The 11,902-nt window shown below is 38.2% G+C and overlaps 1 protein-coding gene across 1 annotated transcript in view; it reads right to left on the reverse strand.

Annotated features, from left to right (window-relative positions):
- Window positions 1-11,890, reverse strand: part of DLST (dihydrolipoamide S-succinyltransferase) — a 28,036-nt gene extending 16,146 nt beyond the window's left edge. Inside the window, exons 1-10 of the mRNA XM_039351724.1 lie at window positions 11,735-11,890; window positions 9,372-9,405; window positions 7,826-7,874; window positions 6,859-6,914; window positions 6,034-6,108; window positions 5,671-5,726; window positions 3,743-3,854; window positions 2,035-2,199; window positions 1,737-1,822; window positions 694-791 (exon numbers count right to left, since the gene is read on the reverse strand). Of these exons, the coding sequence (XP_039207658.1) occupies window positions 694-791; window positions 1,737-1,822; window positions 2,035-2,199; window positions 3,743-3,854; window positions 5,671-5,726; window positions 6,034-6,108; window positions 6,859-6,914; window positions 7,826-7,874; window positions 9,372-9,405; window positions 11,735-11,809 (806 nt within the window). The 5' untranslated portion in view covers window positions 11,810-11,890. The remainder of the gene's footprint in view (window positions 1-693; window positions 792-1,736; window positions 1,823-2,034; window positions 2,200-3,742; window positions 3,855-5,670; window positions 5,727-6,033; window positions 6,109-6,858; window positions 6,915-7,825; window positions 7,875-9,371; window positions 9,406-11,734) is intronic.
- Between the last annotated feature and the right edge of the window lie 12 nt (window positions 11,891-11,902).

An 11,902-nucleotide genomic window follows, 5' to 3' on the forward strand; every position in this document is an offset into this window, starting at 1 on the left:
ACCAACATTAAACTTCAACGAGCGCTCCCCAACTGCTAAACTAATTGAATTCTTCCTGTAAGCATCTCAACTCAACAACAGTTAACTAACTAGAGATAAACAGACAATATATAAAAATGGTGAGAACTCAAGCAAAGATTATGTAAATTATTCACAGCCGCAGACCCATACCAAGAGAAGAAATTTCTCTCCTCTCCTGCTCTACCACAAGGTGGTCAGTGAAAAACTCAGAAAATCTCCATCCTAATGTACAAATACATATTCTGGTTCTAAATAGAAAATAATTCTTTTACTGGAATTCTTGTATTATTCCATCTTAATAAAGCCTGCAAAAAAAAAAAAAAAGAATTTTGTTTTGCTTGGGATTCCTGCTTGGAAGAGAAACATTCTCAAATCAGACAGCTACCAAAAATCTGGTATAATGTTATTATCAATGCGGGATTTCTGAATTTTTAATAGAGGACAATAACAAGATCAGATATTTTTGTCAGCAAGAGATGCATATTTAACAACATGTTCTGTGTAGTTTCTATCAATATCATGTGGTATCACTTTTTCCCAAACGCTAACCAAAATAATCGGCTTTAACATTAATACAGCTTTAAAAACGAAGCACCCAAATACAGGGAGAATCAGATTGAAGACTCTCAAACACGGAAGTCATTCTTATGCTGAATGAGAGCAAAGCCCTACCTCATGTCAATTTCATTGAAAGTGGTCAGCATGGCACATGTATTCTGAGCCTCTTTCAGCCGCTGAGCAATGCGTTGACGCATTCTGTTCATCTTTACCTGAAGACAGAAATAAATCATAGAAAAATAGTAAAGAGCCTGAACAAATTAAAAGCATACCCTTTCTCTCTCTCTCTTCCTGATGAACACCTCAGAATAATTTATCTACACATAATGGGTTATCTTCAGCAGTGAATCCAAAACGTAATCAAAAGTCATTTTTAGCCTGAAATAATTGCCCAGGTGAGACACAATAAAAACAAATGATATCACAAGGCATCAGAAGTCAAACTGCTATGAAAAGAAGTTGTACGACATAGGAGTTTATCTCTGGAATCTCAAGAAAGCTAGCAGGATAGATTTTAAGAAGGTAAATTTCAAACATTCACACTTGCTAAAGCGGTTTGCAATTTCCACTACAGATAATTGCGGCTTATGACCGTAATTGAGCCTGGCAGTTACGGTCGTAAGTCATGATGAAGCAGGTCATCACATGTCCTTTTCTGAGGTAGTCATTAGGTGAACATGGTTGTGAAGCATGTGCCAAGATCATTAAGCAAACCCATTGCTTCTAACTGGAAGTAAACACCAATTTCCAGAAAAAAAACTTAATAAATTGCATTCACATGATGGGGAGGGAGGAGGAGCTGCAAATAACTGTACATGTGGGTTGGTTGCCAACCACCCAAAATGTGGTCACACAGCTGCCCTCCCAGACATAACATTCGAATCTGGATCATGAGTAGTTTTGGGGAGTTCAGTCGTAAGTGGCCTGTGGTAAATCGACAACTACCTGTATTAACCATCTGAGTAAGAACATTCATGAATGAAGAACTTTCTTGGGTTCAGCCATTGCCCTTAACTCTTTAGTGTTACTTTGTTACAGCCTTTTATGAGGCTCTTTTGAAAATATTTTTTGTTCTGCCTCAATGCTATCATACTACAATTCCTTACAGAAATGAGTATTCACATCATATCCCACCAGACTGAGAAACCTCCAAGTACCCTTTGTTCCAATCTGGCACCTTTGCCAGTCCCAGGTTCCACAGCAGGAGAAGCTGTTGGCACTGCAGTTGGCTTTATTGCAGACACTGAAAGTCAATGGAAAAGTAGAATGTCAGGGGATTAAGCAAGCAGGGATCATTTCCTTGAATAAAATGAGTTGACACCAATGCTCTGAATGTAAACGAAAGCCTCAGTTTGGAGATAAAGCCTCTAACTATGTATCATTTCACAATCTTAAGTTCTGAGGTCCCTCTATTACATAGATGGGAAAGCAAGAACAAGAATGTTGTAATCTCACCTGGTTTAGCATCAACAGGGAGTGCTGACACTGGGGGCACTGGAGGCATTGTAGTGGGAATTGGTGCTTCAGAGGGAGGTGCTACAGGAGCTGGAGATGGTGGTGCTGCAGGAGCCACGGGCTCTGCTGCAGGGGCTGTTGCTGGCTTGGCTTTGGCAGGTGCAGCTTAGTAAAAGAAAAAGTATTACATATATGGATAATAGAAGCATATATATATAATTTATTTTGCAGTCACAGACCAAAATGCAAGTGCAACAAAAAAGCATATTTTTTCCAAGCAAACAGTTCCAGCAAAAAATGTTTTTACATAAATACACTCTGAAGGTTCTCTATGGCACTCATAAACTATTGACATGGCACGGCGGTGTGGAAGGTATATGCTTAAGCAACAAAAATCTGTGAGAGAACTACAGCATTTCTATTAAATAGTTTTCAGGACTCTAAAGCCCTAAAATCATCTATTCCTAATGATGCAAATCTTGATCCATGAAATTAACATCTGAAGTCATGTCCCTAGCATTAGCTATCTGGCGGAATCAAGAAAGAGATCCTATTTTGAATAGCTATTTTATTACATTGCTTACTCTATTGAGTATATAAGCTAGATATAACAAAGCCCAACCTATGGTCTATACAGGATCAGATCTAATTATAGGCTTTGTTATATCTAGCTTATATACTTAATAGAGTAAGCAACGTAATAAAATAGCTATTCAAAATAGGATCTCTTTCTTGATTCCGCGAGAATCCGCCGTGGCCCACTACCAGGCCATGGCCTCTTGGCCACTGGGCCATGTGAGTGGCCAGACAATGCGCACGTACATGTGTGCGCACTTACCCCCTTGTGCCGGCACTCGTTGAGCCACAACAAGCCTATTGCCAGCATTAGCAGCCCCATTTGCAGAGTGTGCCTGCACTTGCCCGTTCGCGTGCATGTGCCTGCAGCCACATTTGTGTGTGTGCGCATGCGCACATAAAGATACCTGCCCCTTCCTTTCCCACCGGGCCACCAACCCAGAAAGGTAGGGGAACCCTACTATAAACCATATTCCAAATTGTTCATCAATGCAAGAAGATAGTAATAATTTCACGTCTATTTTCTTTGCTTTATTTCCATGTTTCAATTTATGGCAGAGAACATGCAACCTTCATTTTCGGTCATTTCAGAAAGTAGTTATGATCAGTCCTTCACCTGAAATTCAGACTTCTCGTCTATGGCAGTTTTTATTAGGGGGAAAAAAGCTGCCCTTTCCTTGCTGGTGAGTTGAGCATTCCACATTTTACCCAATAAAAAAAGTGCATATTTTTTTGTCCTTTGAACAAATTTTACAATCAATTCCCTATACATGCCATAAAGGTTTACAATGCATTAATATGAAAAACCGATGCCATAAGGATGAAAAACAACCTAATTTATGTGATTTAATCCAATTTGAACTTCATGTACATATGAATGAAGGCGAATATACGTGTCCCAGGATAATGTTCCAGGATCCAATCTGAGTCAGTCACTGAGACCAGAGTTTCTGTCTTCCAAGCTTTCGGACTCATGCCGGAGCCCCCATCCTCAGGAAGCTTCTCTCTAGGTAGATCCTTCACATATATATATCTTTTAATTTATATTGCAATTATATAATGATGTAAAATGAATAGTAACTAATTTAAGTCACCCATGTAAACAACTTTCAATCATACAATCCACATTTACCTCCAGTTTTCCTGAGTTTAAATAAAGGTGTTCCTCCTTCTACTTTCCCTCCATCAGGGACAAGTAGAACTTCAATTACACCAGCGGCTGGAGCAGGAACCTGCACAGATGTCTACGTAGAAAAAATAAATAGCTGCTGAATGTAAGAGGGAGATAAACAAACAAAAGTCTGGTCTTGAAGAGAGCTGAATGCTACATTCATAGAATACCTCAACAAAAATAATGAAAACAAACTCAGTTCCACGCAAATATCACAACCTGATCAACATTCTAGAAATCAACTTGCCGAGTTTTACTGTCATTTAAAATATTTCTTTGCATATTCATTAAATTCCTGAAAGAAATCAGTAATTTAATGTTTAAGAATCAACTTTCATTGTGGTGCAGAAAATCCAAGAAAAGTAAAGGCCATAACATTCCTAACTGAAAGCTAAGAATGCTCTTTATATTCAAAAGTTACATTATTAAATTTAGTTTACTGCCTTCTACTCGGAATAGTATAATATAGGGGTTTGCAGAAAGCAGTTCATGATGTACTGATAAAACTTTGCAATTTATCAGGAAAAAGGTTTGAATTCTAGTTGTTTAGAACAGGGGTCCCGAACCTTTTCTGGGTGGGCAGCCCGGTGGGAAAGGGAGGGGCAGGCACCTTTATGCATGCATATTCACACAGCAAATGTGACTATGTGAGTGTGCGCCAGAGCATGTGTGCTCTGCAAATGAGGCTGCTAGTGTCGGTGCATGTCTCGGCCCTGTGGCAAGAGGCTCAGGGCTCGGCTAGCGGCAATGAGAAGCTCGCGGCTTGGCTATCCCGGCAAGAGGCTCGAAGCTCATGGCTCAGTTAGTGCTGGTGAGAGACTTGCAGCTCGGCTAGCATGGTTGCAAGGGGCGGCATGTGCAGATGCGTGCGTGGACTGGTCAGCCCTACGCAGCCCAGTGGCCAAGAGGCCGGGGCCGGTAATGGGCTGCGGCCCATAAGTTGGGGGCCTCTGGTTTAGAAATAGCAGCACCAATATAGCTTCCAGATACTAAAAAAGGTTAATTGTTGAAATAAAGAAAGCTTGAAAAATAAAATTGTGAGGAAGGAATATTTTGCAAGATTGGAACGCTCCAATGGATAAAGCACCAAACTAGAACAGCAGAGGCTATTAAACAAATCTTGATTCAACTCTAACTTTTAAAAATGGGGGAAGAACTGTTTTTAATCTTTGATGGGAAGGAGAGTATTAAATGTGATTAACACAAGAAGCATGATGCAATTGATGCTGTTTTCTATGCACAAAGCCTGTTAACTGATGAAGCACCTGTGGTTTCTGCTTGTCTGGTATGTCTGACAGAGTGGGCATACCCTAGGGTTCCTGAATTAAACAATGTCATACTTTGGGATTCAGAAAACATGATTTCTCTGTAGCAATGCCTGCTATCTGGAATGAGCTTCCTCCCTTGACATCCATATGGCTCCCATCTTGATAATGTTCTGGAAGACTTGAAAAATTGGCTATTTACTCAAGCCTTGGGGTAGGGTGGATGAGATTCGTCTGTACATAATATTCTTTGTTTTGCTTTATTAACTGGTTTGCCATCTTGTAATTATTTTGTAGCTATATTTGTACTTATTTCTGTTAATTTTTTGCATTCTGTTATTTTTATGTTATTCTCATTGTTGTGAGCTGTCTAGAATCAGCTGGAGCCATCTGGCATCAAAATTTAATCAATCTGAGTAAATAGTACAGATTTGCAGTTAGGGGTTCTTACGACCTTGATAAGGCCAATAGATTTCATAAATTCAAAACATTTCTTCCCTGGGCTCAAATGTTCACTTTGCCTCTGGTGATAATCATTATCATGAATAAGATGACAAAACATTTAGAGTTGCTTTTAGTGAGATGGTGGCTATATAAATTTGATTACTAAAATTAAAAAATTACCTTGTCGGTTTCAATCTCACATACCACTTCATCTTCTACTACAGTATCCCCAACAGCTAAAAAATGAAAAGAACAGGACATAAACAAGGAGTTGTGTTGTGGCATTTCCTTCCCTAATTTTTATACACATCTCCTTAAGGTAGACTTAAAACATCAACACAGGTTAAAAAGGCATACTTCATTTTGTAAGCAACTGAACTAGTAACCAATAACAGGTCTGATCAATCTTCACCTACATAATAAAAGTATTCAGAACATTTTTAATTACATGAATATTTAACATATTTTCCTAACAGGCTATGAAAAACGTATGATGGGATGGGGAGAAGATTAGAGCAATGAAAGAAAAAAAAATCCTCTTACCTTTTTCCCACCTGACATCTCCCTCTGTGACAGATTCTGCAAATGCTGGTGTGTTCACTGTGACAACTTCCTCCCCTGTGAAAGATGCATGTAGTAAAATGCTTCACATTTTGGCATTTCATTCCTCGGGAGCGATGGATAAATACAATTTAGAGAAAATGCTAATCATAAAGAAAAAGTGCCATAATTTAAATAATTCCATATTATCAGTTCTCATCAGATGTGTAGACCACCTTCTAGCATTCCACAATCAGCATGGCTATTAATAATTCTGGGAAATAAGTTTTTCATATATAGAGGGGGTCTAGGTTGGGGAAGGCTATCATATAACTTCTATTGAGGCCACTTCTCTCTTGAATATCAGTTCCACCCATTTGTTTTTGGATAATTATTTTTTCTCACCCATAAAACTGTAATTGGTTGGCCATCCAATAAAATTAGTCAGCATTTATTCAGACTGATCAAAATAAAATACTAAAAGGACAAACCATACATTTCTCAAATCAGGAAATGTATGGTTTGTCCTTTTAGTATTTTACTATTTAGTATTTTACTATTTAGTATTTTACTACTTAGTTTATATTGTTCTGGATAACAGTCACGCATTGATGATTTTATTAAAAATACTGCTTGAACAAGAAAAATGCAGAAATGTTCCATTATGCCAAAGTCCAATGATCCATGGCATAAAACATACATTAAGCCTTACTTAAATGTACGAAAGATGTAAACTAAATTAGGGAACAAGGTTACATGATTTTAGCAGGAAGAAAATTGGCATGTAGATCAAATGTTCCGCTGCCTGCAGGCCTCTGGCTTACTTACTGCATACTTTTGAAGTTCTGAAATAACGGATAGTGAAGACACGAGAACCATTTAGCCTGCAGAGCAAGAAAAGCAATATCAGTGTACAAATAGTACATATTTGTATCTGCTGTCTTGATTGGCTTGACTGTCCATCAGTAGCCCCACCACTATTTTTAACTTGCTCACTGATTCATGTACCTGCAAGCATAGATCCTGAAGCATTTCAGGAAGGGATGGCCTGTGACTAAAATTCACCTCTGTGTCTATGTATACATGCGTGCACGTGTACACACACACACACACACACACACACACACACACACACAAATTATTTAGCATAGGATCATAGAAAGCCTTAATCCCTATAGCTGAAATTGGGTACTATCAACATATTGTTGACATCCAAATCTTTTTCTCTACAACATCTTCCAATAAAGATGTGGCTCCCTTGAATATCAGCTCACATTTGATAATTGGCTGGATGAGGAAAAATAGTATTAAATCGAATCCTGGCAAGATGGAGCTGCTCACTGCAACTCCAGAGATCCAGCCTTTTCCCACAGGGGCAGACGAAATGCAGCTATGATTTAACAGACTGCACATTAGACCATAAATAAAAGCATTTAGAGATTCTGTATTTACACTGCAGACCAAGTGTAGAATTCCACAATCAGAAATTTCAAAAGTATTTTTTTTTTAAAGTTTTGGAAACAGGAGGGTAGATAGGGTTCAATAGTCTAGCTATCATGTTATGCTATGTGAACTACTCAAATAAATTGTATACAAAGATAATAACCTGATTCAAATATCCAAATAGCTTAAAAATTCTGCTATTCTTGGCTCAACGTCTGATTTGCTCTGGCATAAGGTATTTTCAACCAAGGTATACCAAAACCTCTCTGCAAGTATAATCTAATTAACAATTAGTTCAGTAGCAATTAGGTTGTGCCAATTCATTTGCTGACTTCATAAGTTAGATACTTACAAATGCTTCCTGCTGTTAGCATACACCAGAGCCTGGCATCGAGAAATCCCTGTAAAGCAGAAAGCACTTTAACTAAGTATCAGGTTACCAAGTCACTTAGTACAGTCCTGTATAGCAAAGACAAGGAGATTTAAATGACATAGAAATCAGAAAGGACAACAGTTGATTGTCTCTAGAAAAACACTATAGTTGTTCATACTCAATTAATGTATTTCTGTAAAGCCAGTCCGATATTAAAAGTTGACCAAAGAGATAAAGTTAATGTTTAAGAAATAAAGAATATGCTGATGCTATCCAGACTATGTAATGAAAATAATAAAATGCTACAGAATCACTCTATTCAATTAATAGCCTTGACTATCTGGTATACAGGTAGCTTTAAAGGCACAATGATGTTTCTAGGTTTCTATTTTTAACAATCACACTGCACAAATCAGCTCATTAATGCAATAATTTGCTATTCAACAACTGGCTTGTAAATGATCACTGTTAGTATCATCAGTGTTTGTACTTCCCTACTAACCTACTGTATATAATCTCTCTACCAAACAATGACTCCATCCTCCATCCATCCATCCCAGGATATCATCTCATGTCTCTGATAAAATGGACTCTTGTCCTTAGTAGTTTTTATCAAAATAAATTCACTAAATTCTTAAGTGCCCACAAGACTTTGCTATTGCTTAAACAGACTATCATATGAGTTTTCAATATTAATCAGGTTTACAATAAAATGGTCCAGAAATTTTTTTATTGGAAGGTATTGGTTATGATTAATTTATTAAATTACCCCAAAAAATAAAAGGAGGCTCCAAATACCTACAAACCAAGCACTGATTCAAACTAATTTGTTGCTCAAGTAGTAGTGAACCTATGAATATTTACACTCAGCAAGTTATGCCAAAATTTATTAGCCCACATGTGCTTTTGCAGGATTTAGCAATGCTTTCCAAAAAAATGTGAATAGAACAAGGATAAACACTAAATTTGATTTGACCTAGTTAAAAATTAAATATAGTAAAAATGATTAATACATGATTGGAAAAGGTGCTTTTTAGATGAAGCATCTTGAACACAATCTCAACCAAATGAGTCAGAAATACGTGACAGCTGTTTTCCTATATATATATATATATATATATATATATATATATATATATATATATATATATATATATAAATTTACGATGAACAGAATTAATATTTGCCACCTGTCAATTCATAGATCTTAAGCAGATCCTTTATTTCATACTGAACTTATCAGGACTTGCAAAAAAAAACAAAAAAACCCAGCTACTTTTATGTTATTCTTTGTTTATATTACTCTAATTCTGTACAAGGATTTGCTCATTGATTGAACTAGCTATTTATTCTACATAACTATTCTCTGGCTGCTCTATCAACACATGGAGAGGTTTTTTTCATATTATTTTAATAGCCATCTTATTAAAACATATTTTATTTCTTATTGTAGTCTATAGCAAAGTTTTGATTAGATTTTTCTTGTTACAGCATTATGATATGCCCAATCCTACATAAAACTCACCAGAGAGCCAACGCTTTGCCTGTGGACAGTTTCCCTGCCAAAGAAAAAAAATAATAGAAATCACCAATGCAAAGAGAAGTTAGGAATAATTTGACATGCCTAAAATCTCACAGAATTCAGTAAGATTTATTCCATGCAACATAGAATGAATAACTGCAATATTGACCTAGTTCACACAACATGCAAAAGAAACGTATCTTTTTATCTATAATTTAACAGAAATTGTATTTTGCAAACTACAGTTTATGACTTAGTGCTGTGTCACTCCTGTTGTTAGTCAACAAACCATGGTCAAAACATTTTATGGTTTAGAATGGGAAATAAGATACTATACCAGGGGTGTCAAATGCCGGCTCACGGGCCGGTTTCATCATTCCGGAGCCGCACCCATCCATTGCCGGCAATGGCGAAAAAGCTCTGATACATTGTGCGACGTCATGTGACGTCGTGAGTTTGACATGTCTGTACTACACTGTCATATGACATGACTTTTAAGCTTTTATATAAGGCTACTCTATATGGCAGAAATGAAATTCTTGGATTTAAACAATCATTGACACCAATTATTTTAAGATGTAAGATTATGATTCTTTGATTATGTTCACATTACTTGTTATACCATGTTTTACTCGGCCATAGGTTACTGAACAGACTTCAACCATCTGCGTTCCCATATGTTAAATCTGAATTGCCAGATACACAGCCAGGATACTGCTCCAGGCTCCAGTGTGCCCTCAAATATAATCTTCTTTATTTGGATATTTAAGTTTTAAAAAAGAAGTATAAGAAGTTTGTATGCTAAAGTGAAAAGTCTCACCTACCAACAATATCGTTCTCTCTAAAAAATGGTTCAGGACTCCATATGGGAATCACTAGCTTTCTCTGAAAATAAAAATGTACTTTGTTTGGAAATGTGTCCATCTGCCCTGCTCCAACCAACAAGTTGGGAAAATGGCATTCTAGTAACTCAGTTCATAAACGGTTCATACAGCCAGCTCACTCACACAGTCCAATTACAAATAGCCACGGCCCAGGTTGAAAAGCCCTGATCTAGGCTGCTCAACTGCCAATGTCCCTGGGAAACTTACAACATATAATTAAAAAGTTTATCCAATAGGCTCCCTTTCATTCTGTCACAAAGCCCTAGGAGAATCTGACCAGTTCTGACCAATCCTCACAAGTACTCCCATTTACTATTTAAAACAACTTTTTAGTTCTTTCTAGACACACAAATCATTCTTCATGTACAGTAGTGACTTAGAGGGTCTGTTATAATTTAATCATCATTGTTCTTACATACTGTAATGATATCGAGAAAAGGCTTTATATTACCTCAATATGGGCTGTATGAAAATATACTAAGTTTCTTCTAGTGAAGAAACGGGCTACATCCCAATAAATATATTTCTTATCACTTCTCAAAATACACTGTTGTATTGTAGAATAATGAAGAAAATATACTAGAGACTAGACAACAATTGTACTTTATGGGGTGGCTGCTAATGAGCAGCATGCTAGCCTTAAAGAGCTTTGTGAATCCATTTGGAAATATATCTGAAAGGCATTGTTATTTATATTTTGTATTTCTAAACCTCCTTCAAAGAGTACAGAGTGTGTACACAGTACAGTCTTGGTGTGACAGAATCTGGAGGAGTGAAATATTGATAACCATCACTAAAGAGAACCTCATTATGCATATTTGAAAATATTTAAATTTGCTTTATACAGGGAGATTAAATTAAAATAAAGATGAAAGACAGCTGGGTGACCTTAGGCCAGTCACACCCACTCTCTCAGCTCAACCCACCTCACAGGGTTGCTGTGGAGGAACATAGGGGAAGGAAGGGCGTTTTGGATATGGATATGTTCGCCAACTAAAGCTGCAGAGATCCGTGCTATAAGGGCAACTGGGGGTCAAATGACTAGAATTCTTTATTAAAACCCCGTTTCTCTCGCACATTCTGGGCCAAGAGGAATCTCGCCGTATTTCAACCTTCAGAGCCACCTTCGTGCCCGGCAAGTTTCCTTGCAAGTCTCGGCCTTGCGAAGTCCCAAGATTTCCAACCCCAGTTCGCCCCTTTCGAACAGGACTTCGCCCGTTCAAAGTGATTTGCCTCGAACTGGCAAGACGCCGTGTCCTTGCCCCAGCTGGGCGTGGATCTTCTGGGAGGCTCCTTAGAAAATAAGCCGCTATTCCTCGCACTTATAACCAAGCACCGGCTAATAAGGGAGCAATAAAGACCTCTCCCTCTCTGCTGCCCCCCGCCCCTCCCCAGTGCCCTTGGGGCCGCTCCCCCATCTCAGCCCCTTGGCTCCCAAGCACCGACCCCTCTGCCAGCCTGCCATTCTTGCTCGCGAGCTACCTGCTGAACGGCACAGAGCGAACGGCCGAACACCCGGGTGAAGCAACGAGCCCGGACTAGAGAAACTAACAACATCGCGGCGGCAACAACGGCAAAAGGATGAATTCCAGGGCGCACGCCGGAACCAGGCCCGGCGGAGGCCGGATGCGAGTTGGGACCGACCAACAG

Source organism: Crotalus tigris, unplaced genomic scaffold, assembly GCF_016545835.1.
Source record: "Crotalus tigris isolate CLP2741 ecotype Arizona unplaced genomic scaffold, ASM1654583v1 scf7180000018371.15429387391:27106975, whole genome shotgun sequence".
Taxonomy (NCBI): Eukaryota; Metazoa; Chordata; class Lepidosauria; order Squamata; family Viperidae; genus Crotalus; species Crotalus tigris.